Raw genomic sequence first — 16666 nt, forward strand, 5'->3', positions numbered from 1 at the left:
GACGTTATATTTGAAAGTTTGTTTTTATTCCAAAATCCAACGAATTTGAACATATCGTCTGGAAAAATTGAATTTTAAGGACACACAAAAACAGAAAAATAAAAGAAAATCAGAATGATTTGCTTGAACAGTTGTCGACAATGAATGAAAAAAAATGGTTTGGCGGGTAGGTAGATCAATTGGTCTTATCATGTTGAAACTTGAAAAGAAAAATGGAAAGCCGGTAGTGTCACTAAAGTTGCCTAAAACAAAATTATTGGACCATGAAAATCTCATTTTGTGACCTACCTACCCGCCAAAGTATTCCTCTTTCTCCTCATTTCTTCTTGTGTCCAACTCAATTATTATGACTAAATTCTCTGCTTGAATTTTCAATATTACTAGTTTCTTCTGAATGAAATGAACAATTAAATGTGTTCATCTTCTTTTTCTGAGACTAAATTTGTTTCTGTCGTGGCAAGACCATTTGATCTACCTACCTACCCGCCAACATATCTCCTCATTTTCTCAATGTCGACCAATGAACTCAAAAGATTTTCTTGTTCTTCACAGTTTCTTCTTTTAGAATTTTAAAACTGTTATTTTCCAGAAGAAATGTATTTCCACGACCCCGGAAACACGTACCAAAAACATCTCCAAAGTGGAGTAGACGACACTTTTCCAGAGGATTTTCTGGACGATTCTCCATGTTCATGTGGAGGAGATTCTGAAAATTATTATCAGGTGAGTGATTCAGAAGAAACTGTTAAAAAAATATTTCGTTTCAGAATGAAAATGTTTGCGATGGCTCCGAAATCAATAGAATCAACTTCAATGTGTTTTCAATCGGAGAATCACCAAAAAGAAAGAGAAAACCATTGGAAGAAATCAATCGACAAGGAACATTGGACAAGAGAAGTGAGTGGTGTGGGACGTTTCGAAACCAGACGTTTGGCAACCATGATATTTCGACATTAAACGCAGAAAAATCGGGGGAAAATGGAAAAAAAAAAACGAAAAAAAACTGAAAATATGTCATTTTGAAGAAATTTTCTTCATGTTCATTTTGAAGAAATTTCTTCATGAAATGTCCCGGTTTCCAAACGTCTGGTTTTATATCGTCCTGGATCCAATCCATCGGCTCTTCCAACGAATCCTCCATTAAACCGTTTTCAGATTTCAATCAGAAGACACACATTCCACGCGCAAAGCCCTCTATTCAACCCATTCTTCCGCGAAACATTTCAAAACTGGAATCTACACCAAAAGAGATCGCTCACCCAACCCCTCCGAAATCCCCTTTTCCAAAAATGTCGATCCAAATGGCAATGATGATTCTGACTGCAGATATTCCAGAAGAATGGATGCTTCCAGATGCGAATAGACTCCTTTTTGAAGTGGAAACCTGGCGAAGAGGAGACGATGTATTCTCGAAATGTCTCACACTAATCGATACGAAGATTCTGGGATGTCGAAAAGAAACATACAAAAGTCTGCTGATGAAACCAAACCCTTTGACTAAGAATTGCGATCTGTATTTGAAGCTTTACAATTTTTTGAAAACACCGGAGAATATGAAACAAGAGATTATCAGTTTGGATGTTTATGGATATGAGGATATGGTGAAATTGTGAGTTCTTAAAACTTTAAAAAATATGATTATTATTTTCAATTCCAGCAATGGACAAGTCATCAAAAAACGTATGAACTGGTATTCTTTTGAGCAACAATTCGTCCTTACCGATATCTTCCACGAACGTCAGAATCCAACGGAGAAGTTTTTGGAAAATGTATCGGAACAAATTCATCTTCCAGTGGAATGTGTCAAGGATTTCTTCCACAATTCTCGCCTGAATCTCAAGAAATGCTATGATTGAATATTTATCTTGTGAATGTTTCTGATTCTTTATATATGTATATTGTACTCTACTTTTTTATTCATTTCCCCCTCAACACCTTTTTTTTCATGTACTAAGCCTGCTGGATAAAATATGATATTATTTAGAAAGTCTCCACATTTTCAGATTCCCAGTACAGAGACTATTTCCCACCTATCATATTTGACATCACTACGCTTTTCTGACGCTGGAGAGATAGAAGAGCAATGAGTAAGTATTTCATTAAAATTTTCGAATAACTTTCCATTTTTAGGTGCCCTCCAGTCTCCAAACACGTCCGTCCTGATTCCTGGATCTCCAAGGGAATCCACACATTTTTTCCTGTTAGCTCCCCGATTTCATGATTCCTGAAACAGAACTGAAAATCATAGACAATTGATACCCTAGATAACAAGAAGCCACTGTTCCACTTCCTTCATCTTTTGACAACCTCTTCTTTGATCTGGAAATGCAAGATTACAGCACAATCGCAGATTTTCTCACACTTGCTGTCCTCAATACCTACGATAACTATGCAGTCTCTTATATCCGTATTGACAGATGTTAGTTTTAATTTACAACATAGAGGTGAAAATTGAGATGCATTGTTTCCCAGAACACAGTTCCTCCCACTGTTATAGGCAGATGTTCTTTTTTGTTTTCCAACTATTCGGAACTCTTCCCAAAGAAAATGTGATGATAAAACGTGTGAATTGGGCGGGCAGTACGCATATAATTAGCGGAATGTGAAGTAAGGCAGGTGGAGTCATATAGATTTGGCCCCGCCCCCTTTATGACCCACCCATCCGATGGGAGCACACTTCAGTCGTCAGTCTTCTGACGGTCGTGTCTCTCTCATTTCCCTCTATTTCTAGTTTTCCTTTCTCTTTATCATTTTTCTGGTTTTTCTATTTCAATTAATTCCAATTATTTTCAGATAACTATCAACATGAACACCACGAACGGAATCAAGACTGCTAAGGATTTCGAAGGATATCAAGAAGAGGCGACGCTCAAGGAATTGGTTGGCAAGAATGGAGACATTGAAAATGTGATCGAAGATTCTGAAAACATTATTTCGTCGAATTTTTTGGATTTCTTTTTGAATGACGAAGCAGTGGAACCAGCAGACAACGAATGCACGGAGAAGAATCTCATCAACATGCTCGACGACATTTGCTCAGAATCCCCACCATCGGATGTCTCGGGAACAATTTTGAATCCAGACGTGTTCACGACTGATAATAAAATGTTGCGGGAGAATGTTGTCGACAAGGAAAACAAGGATCCTTTCGGAAATGGATTGGGTGCACGTTGGTCTTACAATGTTGCCTCGTTTGGACTTTACCCAGATCAACAAAAGGATTCATCAATCAGAGCCATTCGATCTGGGGAAAAGAAGAGAATTTTGAAGGCTAAAAAACCATATAACATCCGTGAGTTATTTCAAAAATTAAGTTTATCTTTGGTCATGAAAAATCAGATTCCCGTTTCCTAATTGTTTTATTTTCAGCAGCTCCAGTTCTAGTCAACCCGGATTTCTCTTCCCAAGAAGTCACACACATCCTGGATACCCCAGTCTCCGGAGTGATCAACACGAAAGAAGTTGTGGGAGACACCAAAACATGGTTGAAGAAGGCAGGAATTAATCAAACAACGTTCGCGGAGAAGGTGCTGGAAAAAACTCAAGGTCACTTTTCGGCGATTTCGAGGAATCCGGCACCATGGGAGGAGCTCTTGGCACCTGGAAGAGCCGTCTTTGTGAGGATGTACAACTGGATGAAACTGTCGGATGAGGAGAAAAACAAGATTCTGAGTGTAGAGGAGGTAAGTAGGAAAAAGGATTTGCAGGAAAAAATGAAGAAGACTCGATTCACTTTTCCGAAGGAGCAGATGGAGGTTCTGATGGGAATATACGAGGTCAACGACCGTCCAGGTAAAGAATTAATTGAAGATCTTGCAGAAAAGTTCAGTCTCTCTTCCAATCAAATCAAGGACTTCTTCCTAAACAGACGTCGGCGTGCCAAGAAATATAACTTGTAATTTTTTACAAAATTAAATTTTTTTGTTTCGAATAAATAAGTATTTTTCGACATGTTATGTTTTCTTTTTTGATCATACCAATACGGATACTATTCCCGGTTTTATTCTTTTTGACATTTCCCATCGTTGCGGGTCATTCGATCTTACTACACACCAACACGTTTCCGACAGGCAAATGGAAAATCATTCCTTATCATTATGTTATCATTCTCAATAAGTGTTCCTCTGACCATCGTACGAACTGAAAAATTTCATAAAGACATCACATAATACAGGTCACAATAACAGAAAAAAAATTAATCAGAAAACCACATATAATCACATATTTCACATTTTATCATCGTCTTTTTTGAGATTCTTTCGATAATTGTCTAAGAAAGCCTCGACACTTTTCACTGGAAGTTGAACATGTCTCGATATTTTTTCAATCACCGCCTCTGATGGATTCGGACATTGGGAGAAGATTTCGGTGAGAATAGTCTGTTGCTCGAAATAGTTCCAGTCATTGCATTTTCCGATTGACACTCTGCTGAGAATTAGTTATTTAGATATTCATATTCAGATAGCAGAACTCACAATTTAGGCTTATCATTCTCTCCATAAAGATCCAAACCAATGATTTCTTGTTTTATGCTCTCCGGAGTAATCATCCAATTGTATAATTTTTTATACAGATCTATCCTCTTCAACAATTCAAATGGATTGTCTACAAGATTTTTGTATGTTCCTTTTGGTTGTCCCAGAATTTTGGTATCCATCAGTGATTCGTGTTGCGAGAGTAGATCATCTCCATACCGCCAAAATTCGATTTGCTTAATGAGGTGTTGTGAAGGGGGAAGACCCAAAAAGCTATCATCAGTTAAAATTAATCTTGCCCCTGGGGCCGACATTGGTGGAATTGGAAATTTCAATTCTGAAGTGCTTTCAGTGAGAACTTGATCCTTCTTTTTGTTGGGTTCTGTAAAATGTCAGATTTATGATTTGTTGTACAGAACAACATCAAAATATGTACCTCCAGTTACCACTTGGAGTGATGTTTTTGGATAAGAAGAAGATTTCAGTGGAGTTGAATTCTCGTTTTTCTTCTTTGGTGTATATGTCAGATTTGAAGATTTTCGAGTGACAATTGGTTGGATAGGATGGGAATCTGAAAATAGTTTGGGTGAGGATTCGGGACAACTACTGATATCCAGTCGTTTTTACTTCCTTTTATTTTCTCTATGAAAAAGTAAACATTTCATTAATACTGTGTAGATCACTCACTTTTCTTATCCACAACCTGCTTTCGATGGACTTCTCCCAATGGTTTCCTCTTTCCTTTCTCTTTCGAGTCTCTAACTGATAATTTACTCAAATCGATTTCACCGATTCCAGCAGAATTATTGAGAACATTACCCTTCTGAAACCATAAAATAATTTTCAAATTTGTTTTCTTCGATTCCCTTTGAATCACTCACCTCATTTTGATTTTCTTTAGAGTCTCTTCCCCGTCGAACCATCTCACGTGACCATGGTGAATCGTCCAGTAAATCCTCTGGAAAAGTGTCGTCGACTCCACTTTGAACAAGTTTTGAGTAGGTGTTTCCATGGTGTTTCATCAGGTACCAGGGAAACTGAATGTCTTCTGAAAGAATTGACGGTTTCAGTAAAATAATTTGGTAATGACTATTGAAGTACGGAACTGTTTTATTCCAATATATCTTCATTTGCACTCACCGGAAGTGGAAGGAACAAAGACCGGAAGTGGAAGGAGCAACTCTTCATCAGAAGTCGATGTATTTTGTTTGCGAGAAGAAGTGCTAGGTGAATATATCGATTGAAAATATGGATCTTCATCTCCGGAAGAGGCACTTGCCACACCGTTCTTCGATTTTTGTGGTCGGTATGTGGGATTCATGTTGGGCATCTCTTCTGGAAGAAAGATTTTTGAATATGTGAAAATCAAGCCAAACAAAAAGGTATTCCTTGCAAAAATAGAAGAAATGACTACACTGAACACCGGTCGACACTGGGAAGAAGAGGAAATGTGTTGGCGGGTAGGTAGATCAAATGGTCTTGGTCGAAGTGAATTTTCAAAATGAACTAAACGGTGGTAGTAATCGTTATTATAGGCTGAAAAAAAGATAACAGTTTTTGGAAGTTTACTTTTATTAAAATTAAAATAAATAAATTCTTCGGGATGAAAGATTTTCAAATAAGTGCAAATCGGGTCAAACGAAAATGGATCCCTTTTGAAAACAAAAGAAATAACAAAACTGAACACCTGATCGATATTGGGAAGAAATGAACGCGGTTTAGCTAGCAGGTATATCAAAAGGTCCAGCGACTATGGGAATTTTCAAAAAGTATTATTGGTGGGTTTTTTTCTGTTTCATTTTTTGATGAGAGTTGAGAAATTCATAAATGTTATTCTTCGACCCATTACGATTTGCATCACTTTTTTGTTGAGAGATACTGGGAATCTGAAAATGTGGAGACTTTTTAAATAATATCATATTTTATATAACAGCCTTAGTATATGGAAATCGGGGTTAAGAAAAGAAAATTGAAAAATTAGAATACAGTATATAATACATATAAAAATCAGAAACATTCACAAAATTCATATTCAATCATAATATTTCTTGAGATTCCGACGAGAATTGTGGAAGAAATCCTTGACACATTCCACTGGAAGATGGATTTGTTCCGATACATTTTCCAAAAACTTCTCCGTTGGATTCTGTCGTTCGTGGAAGATGTCGGTAAGGACGAATTGCTGCTCAAAAGAATACCAGTTCTTACGTTTTTTGATGACTTCTCCATTGCTGGAATTGAAAATGATAATCATATTTTTAAAAGTTTTATGAACTCACAACTTCACCTTATCCTCATCTCCATAAACATCCAAACTGATAATCTCTTGTTTCATATTCTCCGGTGTTTTCAAAAAATTGTAAAGCTTCAAATACAGATCGCTATTCTTAGTCAAACGGTTTGGTTTCATCAGCAGACTTTTGTATGTTTCGTTTCGACATCCCAGAATTTTCGTATCGATTAGTGTGAGGCATTTCGAGAATACATCGTCTCCTCTCCGCCAGGTTTCCACTTCAAAAAGGAGTCTATTCGCATCTGGAAGCATCCATTCTTCTGGAACATCTGCAGTCAGAATCATCATTGCCATCTGGATCGACATTTTTGGAAAAGGGGATTTCGGAGGGGTTGGATGAGCGATCTTTTTAGGTGTAGATTTCAATTTTGAAGTGTTTTGAGGAAGAATGGGTTGAATGGGGGGCTTTTCGCGTGGAATGTGTGTTTTCTGAAGGAAATCTGGAAATGATTTAATGGAGAATAATTTGTAGGTGGAGGTGATGTGTTTGATTCAGAACGTTCCGAAACCAAGACATTTTGAGACTAAATGTGAAGAAAATTGCTTTAAAATGACTTATTTTCAGTTTATTTTCAAGTTTTTTCCCATTTTTCCCGATTTTTTCCACGTTTAATGTCGAAATGTCTCAGTTTCCAAACGTCTGGTTGCGAAACGTTCCACTCCACTCACTTCTCTTGTTCAGTGTTCCTTGCCGATTGACTTCTTCCAATGGTTTCCTCTTTCTTTTTGGTGATTCTCCGATTGAAAACACATTGAAGTTGATTCTATCGATTTCACAGCCATCACGAACATTTTTATTCTGAAACGAAATATTTTTTAAACAGTTTCTTCTGAATCACTCACCTGATAATGATTTTCAGAGTCTCTTCCACGTGGCCATGATGAATCGTCCAGAAAATCCTCTGGAAAAGTGCCGTCGACTCCACTTTGGAGATGTTTTTGGTACGTGTTTCCGGGGTCGTTGAAATACATGTCTTCTGGAAAATAACAGTTTTTTCAGATAGATATTGAAAAGAAGAAACTGTGAAAAACAGAAAAATAAATTAGCTGACATTAAGAAAAAGAGGAGAAGTCTTGGCGGGTAGGTAGATCAAATGGTCTTGCAACTATCGAAACAACTTTATTTTTCGAAAAAGAAGATGAAAATGTTTAATTGTTTATTTCAATTAGATATTAAGAAGAAAATAGCACTTTGAAAAGTCAAGGAGAGAATTTAGTGAAAATAATTGAGTTGGACACAAGAAGACATTTGGAGAAATATGAATAAGTTGGCGGGTAGGTAGGTCATAAAGGTCTTGGGAATGAATTTTATTGTTGCAGCATTGATAATTTTATGATCTAATAGTTCTGCTTTCAGCAACTTCCGATTCATGTACTTACACGCCAAACCGTTTTTTTTCTTCCGTTGTCAGTTTCTTTTATTTTTCTGTTTTAGGGTGTCCCTAACAGTCTTATCATCCAGAAGATATGTTTAAGATGAGACTTTTATAAAGATTTTTTTCTCACACTTGCTGTCCTCAATACCTACGATAACTATGCAGTCTCTCATATCCGTATTGACAGATGTTAGTTTTAATTTACAACATACAGGTGAAAATTGAGATGCATTGTTTCCCAGAACACAGTTCCTCCCACTGTTATAGGCAGATGTTCTTTTTTGTTTTCCAACTATTCGAAACTCTTCCCAAAGAAAATGTGATGATAAAACGTGTGAATTGGGCGGGCAGTATGCATATAATTAGCGTAATGGGAAGTCAGGCAGGTGGAGTCATATAGGTTTGGCCCCGCCCACGTTATGACCCTCTTTTCCGATGGGAGCACACTTCAGTCGTCAGTCTTCTGACGGTCGTGTCTCTATCATTTCCCACTGTTTCTAGTTTTCCTCCCTCTTTATCACCTTTTTCTGGTTTTTCTATTTCAATTAATTCAAGCTATTTTTAGATCACTATCAAAATGAACACCGCTAACGGAGTCAAGACTGCTATGGATATCGAAGAAGAGGCGACAATCAAGGAGTTGGTTGGAAAGGAAGGAAGTCTGGAAGAGATCGTCGAGCAAGCCGAAACTGGACTCCTCGACGGATTTTTGGATTATTTTTTGGAAGATGGATCAGCATCAGAAGACCCACTGTGTCACTTGTTGGAGCAAATTTGCGAGAAAGATGCTGTGGAGAAGGAAAACAAGGAGAACATGGATTCAATTGGCAAGGATGGAAATCTAGAAGAAATCATCGAACAAGCTGAAACCGGACACCTGGATGGATTTCTAGATTACTTCTTGGATGAAGAATCAACCGGTGCACCAGAAGACCCTCTCTCTCACATGTTGGATCAAATTTGCACCGAAGATGCTGTCGAAAAGGAAATCGATGAAAACGAGGATCCTTTCGGAAATGTTTTTTATGGACAACAACCCTACAATAATGTTTTGTTTGGGCATTACCCAAATCAACAAGCGGCTTCTACAGTTGGACCAATTCGTAAGACGGAAAAGAAGAAGAAAGTTTCGAAACCATATGAACTTGGTGAGTTATTCCAAAAATTAACTTTACCTGTGGTCATTAAAAATAGAACTCTCATTTCCCAATAGTTATATTTTCAGCAGCTCCAGTTGATGCTTCAGTCCACCGAGATGTCACCGCTCCAGAAGTCAGACACATCCTCGATTCTCCAGTCGCCGACGCCATCGACACGAAGAGAACAGTTGGAGATGTGAATAACTGGTTGAAGCTGAATCGTGTCAATCAAACAAAGTTCGCGGAGAAGGTGCTGGAAAAAACGCAAGGACACTATTCGGTGATCTCAAGAAATCCGGCACCATGGGAGGAGCTCTTGGCACCCGGAAGAGCAGTCTTTGTAAGGATGCACAACTGGATGAAGTTGTCGGATGAGGAGAAGATGAAGATTCTGAGTGTTGAGAAGGTGAGTGAGAAAAATAATTTACAGGAAAAAAAGAAGAAGACTCGGTTCACTTTCCCGAAGGAGCAGATGGAGGTTCTGATGGGAATATACGAGGTCAACGACCGTCCAGGTAAGGAATTAATTGATGAACTTGCAGCTAAATTGAATCTCACTTCCAATCAAATCAAGGACTTCTTCCTGAACAGACGTCGGCGTGCCAAGAAATCTAACTTGTAAAATATACATTCTATTGTTTTTGGGATAACTTTTTATTCGAATAAATTGTTATTTTTTCGAAATGTTCTGTTTCCTATTTCATCATAAAAATACGGTTACTATTCCCGCATTTATTCTTCTTGATAATTCCCATCCTCGCGAGACCATTTGATCTACCTACCCGCCAACTCACTTCCTCTTCTTCTCAATGTCTGCCGGTGTTCTGTTCAATCGATCTTTTTTGTTTTCACAAGTAATGTTTTTTTTCTCAATATGATTAGCACTTTGAAAATTTCTTTTTTCCAGAAAAGAAGTCCACCATGAATCCTCCGAAAAACGACGAGACGAACTCATCGAAAAGTGTCACTTCAGGAGATGGAGATCCAGATGATCAATCGATACTTTCCACTTCCTCTCACCCACAAATTCCATCGATTTCTCATCAAACAACGGCCTCTGTTCCTTCCACTTCCGGCGATTCAAACCTGATATCCGAGACGACTTCCAGAAACCAAGAGTCGTCTAGTGAGGAACGTGAGTTGAGATTTTGATAAAATATGGATCTCTGCTTTCTGTGGCTGAAGTTCATTCAGTTTTCAACCTTTTTTGAGACTCCAGTGAACTTTTCAGCCAGGTTTTCAGCCAAAGTTTAAATTTCCAGAAGACATATCTGACATGGATTCGAATGTCGAAGAAGATCCACAAAGATTGAAAAACAACGGATTTTCTCATCAGAATCCAGCTCTTGCCCATTCAACTTCCAATGAGTGGAATCAGGAAACAAATATTCGGAATTTGGGAGATGCATTATCTGAGGTCAAGCGATTAGATCCATCCATTGCAAAACGTGAGTTTATTCTACGCTCACCTTCAGATTTCCAACTACCAGTAGGCAATTCCTCCACATCTGAATCTGTCCTACGTAAGTTTTTGATTGACTAGTCGCTTTTTTAAATTTATATTCTTTAGAAGATCCATCAAATCTCTATAGTTCCGATTACGATCCCATCTTTCATATACTGACATCAGTTGACTTCTCGAGCGATCCACTGGATTACCAAGAAGTTTTGTCAAGAAGGTCTCTTACTGAATGTGATGATGAAACAATGAGTGAGTTCTCCATTGAAATATTTATACCGATAACTTCTTCAGGCGCTTTCCAGTCTCCCGATACCTCGCTCCACCATCCAGAAACTCATTTTTCTGACGACGACCCTGACTTCGTGGCTACAAAAAATGCAGTAGAAAAGATAGATAATTTCGATGTAGTGAACCCTCCACACCCTATAGAAATTGTTGAGAAATACATTAAATGGAAAGATCAAAGATGCCCTGGTGATGTCAACATTAAGACAATTTTCGGTAAAAGCTCGAGAACAATATCCGATTATTTGGTCACACCTCAACCATGGGACAAGTGTGGAAAGGAGAAGATTTATTATCTTCGGATGCATAATTGGTTCCAGATACCAGAAGATGAGCAGGAGCAAATTATGAAATTGAAACTAAACGAATACAGGTATTGGTACAAAAATTTATTTTGCCATATTTTGATATTTCAGAAGCAAATATTGTATGGAACCGAAAATTAAATACGCACGAACCAGATTGCCTAATGGCATGAGAAATTTCATAACAAACAAGTTTCAATTCATGAGAAGGCCACTGATTTTTCAAGAAATGAGCGATATAGCAATTTCCAACAATCTTAATTTTCCGACAGTCAAAGGCTTTTGTAGAAGTTTAGAGAAGGAGAAGAAGAAATGAGGTAGCTTTAATATCTGATATGTGTTGTTGATATTGTTTTAAGTAAAATATTATTTTCAATTTATTTATTGTCAATTTTTAAGTTTTCTTTATTTTTGTTTTTATTTTGTTCTTAAATTGTGATAATAAATTAATCTTTGTTTTTCTCACCCTAATTTTCAAATTCTTTCCGACCATTCCCATCCTCGCGAGACCATTTGATCTACCTACCCGGCTACACATTTCCTTTTCTTTTCAATGTCAACCGGTGTTCTGTTCAATCATTATTTCTGTTTTCACAAGGAATTCCTTTTTTTCAATATGATTATTGTCGCAACAAAAAAGTTCCGACATTTTTTCCCCCTCGGTGTTTGCGGACTCAAGCCAAAATTATCAAATTTTGGCTTGAGTCCGCAAACACCGACGAGGAAAAAATGTCGGAACTTTTTTATTTCGATAATAGCACTTTAAAAAATCATTGTTTTCCAGAAGAGATGTCCATTATGAATCCTCCGGACGAACCACAAGAATCGAAGAATTGTGGATCTTCCGGAGATGGAGATCCAGATTATCAATTGACCCCTTCCTCTCACACACAAACTCCATCGACTTCTGATCAGATGACGGTCTCTGTTCCTTTCACTCCCGGTGATTCGAACCTGATATCCGACACAGCTTTCAGGAGCCAAGAGTCGTCTAGTGAGGAACGTGGGTTGAGATTTCTTTATATGGATCTTGTCCACCAACGTCTCTCCTTTCTATGTTCAGCTCATTCAGTTTTTAACGCTTTTTTTTTGAGACTGCAGACGTTGAAATTCCAGAGATAAGACTCCAGACATGATCAAAAAGAATTTTTCGAATGGCTTTAAAAATTTAAATTTCCAGAAGACATATCTGACATGGATTCGAATGTCGAAGAAGAACAATCGGAAAACAACGGATCAAATGACCATCCTCCTTCAATTTATCATCAGAATCTAGACCCTACCCCCTCCACTTCTAATGAGTGGAATCAGGAAGCAAATACTTGGAACTTAAGAGATGCATTATCTGAGATGAAGAAATTACATCCGTCCATCGAACAAGGTGAGTTCATCCATGTGAACTTTTTTAAATGTCTCACTTTCAGATATCCTACAAACAGAAACAGTATACAATCCTTTGAATCCAAATCTGACGTCTTCGACTGGACGTGAGTTTTTGAGTTTTTGTAATACCTTTCTTAAAATTGAAATCACTTTTCAGAAGATCCATCAACTCTCTACAGTCCCACACACAATCCAACCTATCAGAATTTGAAAAAAGTATGGTTCTCGGACGATGATGGAGGGAATTACCAAGAAGTGAAGTCTCCTTCAATAGATCGAAGCGAAAGTGAGTTTCTCAATCTAATTTTATTACATTTTTATTTTCAGGTGCTCTCCAGTCCCCAGATACCTCTGTCCCACAGGATGATGAAAGAGCAATGGGTAAGTTGTCTATCAAAAAATTTACATATATCGATGACTTCTTCAGGTGCTCTCCAATCTCCAGATAATACCGTCCAGCATCCAAAATCTCTTATTTGTGACAATGCGGAGGCTACAAAAAATGCAGTAGAAAGGATAGATAATTACAACGTGCCGAATCCTCTACACCCCAAAGAAATTGTTAAGAAATACAAGAATTGGAGACAAGAACGTCGTCCTGGTAATGCCAACATTAAGAAAATTTTCGGTATGGATGGGAGAACAATATCCGCTTATTTGGTCACACCTCAGCCATGGGACAAGTGTGGAAAGGAGAAGATTTTGTACCTTCGGATGCATAATTGGTTGCAGTTATCAGCAGAAGAGAAGGAGAAAGTTTTGGCGTTGGATCTAAATGCATATAGGTAATCGCTGAAATTATCATTTCTCATACGGTATGAGTAACATTTCAGAGAGAAACATCCTAACAAACTGGAGGGTAAATACGAGCGACCGATGTTGCCTGAAGACATAAGAAAACTCTTAAAGGAGAAAATAAATCTCAAGGGAAGTGCCCTGAGTGATAAAGAAATGCGTCAAATCGCAAAAGAGAAGAAACTGGATTTTCTGTCAGTCAATAATTTTTGTAGAAATAAAATCAGAGAGAAGAAGGAGAAAAATAAGAAGAAGAAGAGGGCGAGAGCTTGAATAACTTCTTTAATATCGATATATTTCATGATTACTTGATATATTTGATTGTTTAAGTATATTTTAAGGTTATTTGTTGTATTTTTCGGTATAAAATTGTGATAGTAAATTGATCATTTTATGTATAATAAATCAACTGAAATTGAAAATATTTGAATTATTTTTTGTTCAAAATCCGGCTTTTCTTCACTTCCGACTTCCGACTTTCGACTTTCTACTTCTTTTTCAAAAAATTTACTTCCGACTTCCGTTTTGAAAATTTTACTTCCGCAGAGCAGAGAAGTAAAAAATTCTTTAACCGGAAGTCGGAAGTCGGAAGTATATATTTTTTCGCAAAAACTCACAAACTCCAAGAGAAAAGATCAAAAAATTTGTAAAAATTTGTGAAAAATTCGTGTTTGGCAGAAGAAAAGCCTATTTTCTGTCCTTTTAGACCATTTTTCCAAGTATTTCTGCGATATTTACACTTCGTAAATTCCACAGTTATGAAATGAGATAAGTCGGAAGTCGGAATTCCCGACCACACTGCCGCACAGCTCTGAAGTGAGTGATCGCGGCAGGCAAATCGAAAACTAATATTTGTGAACTTTTCAACTTTTATCAAAAAAGTGAAACAGCAAAGAAAACCGACTGGTCATCAATTCCACCAAGAAATTCACAACAAAATTGTTTTCAGATTCCTAAAAAAAGGTAACTCTGTGTGCGAGTCTTACCAAACCAATTATCCCTCGAAGTACTTCAAACCTGGCATCTGCACAAAAAACACCCTTCACACCACCAAAATCTGCAATCCCAAAAGAGTCAATACCAAAAAATATTGTTCATCCAAGCTCGAATCTTCATTCCCAAAAACAAAAAATAAATTCTTTTTGACCATTCCCATCGTCGCGAGACCATTTGATCTACCTACCCGCCAACACATTTCCTCTTCTTCCCAATGTCGACCGCAGTTCTCTTCAATCGATTTTCCTCATTTCGCAAATGACTCATTTTTGTTTGACTTGATTTCAACTAATTTAAAAATTTTTCTTCCAGAAGAAATGTCCAACATGAATCCCACATACCGACCACAAAAATCGAAGAACGGTGTGACAAGTGCCTCTTCCGGAGATGAAGATCCATATTTTCAATTGATATATTCACCTACCACTTCTTCTCGCAAACAAAATCCATCGACTTCTGATGAAGTGTTGTCCCTTCCACTTCCGGTCTTTGTACCTTCCACTTCCGGTGAGTGCAAATGAAGATTTATAATCGGAATAAAACAGTTCCGTACTTCAATAATTGCCTGAAAAAATCATTACCAAATTATTTTACTGAAACCGTCAATTCTTTCAGAAGACATTCCCTTTCCCTGGTACCTGATGAAACACCATGGAAACACCTACTCAAAACTTGTCCAAAGTGGAGTCGACGACACATTTCCAGAGGATTTACTGGACGATTCACCATGGTCACGTGAGATGGTTCGACGTGAAAGAGACTCGAAAGAAAATCAAAATGAGGTGAGTTATTCAGAGGGAATCGATGAAAAAGAAATTTGAAAATTATTTTTTGTTTCAGAAGGGTAATGTTCCCGATAATTCTGCTGGAATCAGTGAAATCGATTTAAGTAAATTGTCAGTTAGAAAACCAAAAGAGGAAGGAAAGAGGAAACCATTGGGAGAAGTCAATCAAAAAGAGGTTGTGAAAAAGAAAAGTGAGTGGTTTTTTGTGAAATTGTTTTTCAATGAGGACATGAAAGGAAATAGAAACGACTGGGTATCAGTTGTTTTCCTGAATTCTCATCCAAACAATTTTTAGATTTCCACAAGATTTCCAATCCGTACGTGAGTCCTATCCACCCAATTGTCACTCGAAAACCTTCAAATCTGACATCTACACCAAAGAAGAAACACGCCAATTCGACTTCACTGAAATCTTCTTCTTCTCCAAAAACATTCCACCAAGTGGCAACTGGAGGTATTCTGTATTTTTTCTGTATAACAAATTATCATTCTGATTTTTTCCAGAACCTAACAAAAAGAAGGATCAAGTTCTCACTCGAAGCACTTCAGAATTGAAATTCCCAATCCCACCAATGTCGGCCCCAGGGGCAAGATTAATTTTAACTGATGATAGCTTTTTGGGTCTTCCCCCTTCACAACACCTCATTAAGCAAATCGAATTTTGGCGGTATGGAGATGATCTACTCTCGCAACACGAATCACTGATGGATACCAAAATTCTGGGACAACCAAAAGGAACATACAAAAATCTTGTAGACAATCCATTTGAATTGAGGAAGAGGAGAGATCTGTATAAAAAATTATACAATTGGATGATTACACCGGAGAGCATAAAACAAGAAATCATTGGTTTAGATCTTTATGGAGAGAATGATAAGCCTAAATTGTGAGTTCTATTATCAAAATTTGACTATTTTTTAAAACTTTTTTCCAGCAGAGTGTCAATCGGAAAATGCAATGACTGGAACTATTTCGAGCAACAAACTATCCTCACCGAAATCTTCTCCCAATGCCCGAATCCATCAGAGGCGGTGATTGAAAAAATATCGAGACATGTTCAACTTCCAGTGAAAAGTGTCGAGGCTTTCTTAGACAATTATCGAAAGAATCTCAAGAAAGACGATGATAAAATGTGAATTATGTGATTATATGTGGTTTTCTGATTAATTTTTTCTGTTATTTTGACTTGTATTATGTAATGTCGTTATGAAATTTTTTGGTTGGCTAGTTGATGGTTAAAATTTCATGAAACCCAGATAAGATGTCTATGGCTGCACTAAACAGGGAACCGGTTATGCAAGGAAAACTATGAACGGAAGACAATTTTCGAGGCGGAAGACCCTGCAATCGCGGAGGTGAAAAATGAGAATGC

At 37.4% G+C, this 16666-nt stretch overlaps 6 protein-coding genes across 6 annotated transcripts; 4 read left to right on the top strand and 2 right to left on the bottom strand.

Annotated features, from left to right (window-relative positions):
* Positions 1 to 594: 594 nt before the first annotated feature.
* On the top strand, positions 595 to 1856 carry GCK72_012721 (uncharacterized protein; the record flags this gene model as incomplete). Its single annotated transcript, XM_003097402.2, has 4 exons — positions 595 to 723; positions 768 to 897; positions 1156 to 1609; positions 1658 to 1856. 4 exons carry the CDS (start codon positions 595 to 597, stop codon positions 1854 to 1856), a joined length of 912 nt encoding a protein of 303 aa, XP_003097450.2.
* Positions 1857 to 2805: 949 nt separating this feature from the next.
* GCK72_012722 (uncharacterized protein) lies at positions 2806 to 3899 on the top strand (the record flags this gene model as incomplete). The annotated part of the gene is made up of 2 exons (XM_003089863.2): positions 2806 to 3292; positions 3370 to 3899. The coding sequence occupies 2 exons, from the start codon at positions 2806 to 2808 to the stop codon at positions 3897 to 3899; spliced, it is 1017 nt and encodes a 338-aa protein (XP_003089911.2).
* Positions 3900 to 4226: 327 nt separating this feature from the next.
* On the bottom strand, positions 4227 to 5805 carry GCK72_012723 (uncharacterized protein; the record flags this gene model as incomplete). Its single annotated transcript, XM_053729349.1, has 6 exons — positions 4227 to 4428; positions 4476 to 4857; positions 4912 to 5046; positions 5163 to 5298; positions 5357 to 5523; positions 5616 to 5805. The coding sequence occupies 6 exons, from the start codon at positions 5803 to 5805 to the stop codon at positions 4227 to 4229; spliced, it is 1212 nt and encodes a 403-aa protein (XP_053584121.1).
* A 702-nt stretch (positions 5806 to 6507) lies between these two features.
* Positions 6508 to 7740, bottom strand: GCK72_012724 (uncharacterized protein; the record flags this gene model as incomplete). Its single annotated transcript, XM_053729350.1, has 4 exons — positions 6508 to 6706; positions 6755 to 7208; positions 7438 to 7567; positions 7612 to 7740. 4 exons carry the CDS (start codon positions 7738 to 7740, stop codon positions 6508 to 6510), a joined length of 912 nt encoding a protein of 303 aa, XP_053584122.1.
* A 981-nt stretch (positions 7741 to 8721) lies between these two features.
* GCK72_012725 (uncharacterized protein) lies at positions 8722 to 13507 on the top strand (the record flags this gene model as incomplete). Its single annotated transcript, XM_053729351.1, has 11 exons — positions 8722 to 9292; positions 9370 to 9798; positions 10191 to 10418; positions 10546 to 10806; positions 10854 to 10994; positions 11037 to 11246; positions 12120 to 12338; positions 12516 to 12716; positions 12760 to 12822; positions 13046 to 13099; positions 13146 to 13507. The coding sequence occupies 11 exons, from the start codon at positions 8722 to 8724 to the stop codon at positions 13505 to 13507; spliced, it is 2739 nt and encodes a 912-aa protein (XP_053584123.1).
* A 1319-nt stretch (positions 13508 to 14826) lies between these two features.
* On the top strand, positions 14827 to 16430 carry GCK72_012726 (uncharacterized protein; the record flags this gene model as incomplete). Its single annotated transcript, XM_003089866.2, has 6 exons — positions 14827 to 15016; positions 15125 to 15291; positions 15350 to 15485; positions 15590 to 15748; positions 15799 to 16180; positions 16229 to 16430. The coding sequence occupies 6 exons, from the start codon at positions 14827 to 14829 to the stop codon at positions 16428 to 16430; spliced, it is 1236 nt and encodes a 411-aa protein (XP_003089914.2).
* Positions 16431 to 16666: the final 236 nt, after the last annotated feature.

The sequence above is a fragment of the Caenorhabditis remanei genome, chromosome IV (assembly GCF_010183535.1).
Source record: "Caenorhabditis remanei strain PX506 chromosome IV, whole genome shotgun sequence".
NCBI lineage: Eukaryota > Metazoa > Nematoda > Chromadorea > Rhabditida > Rhabditidae > Caenorhabditis > Caenorhabditis remanei.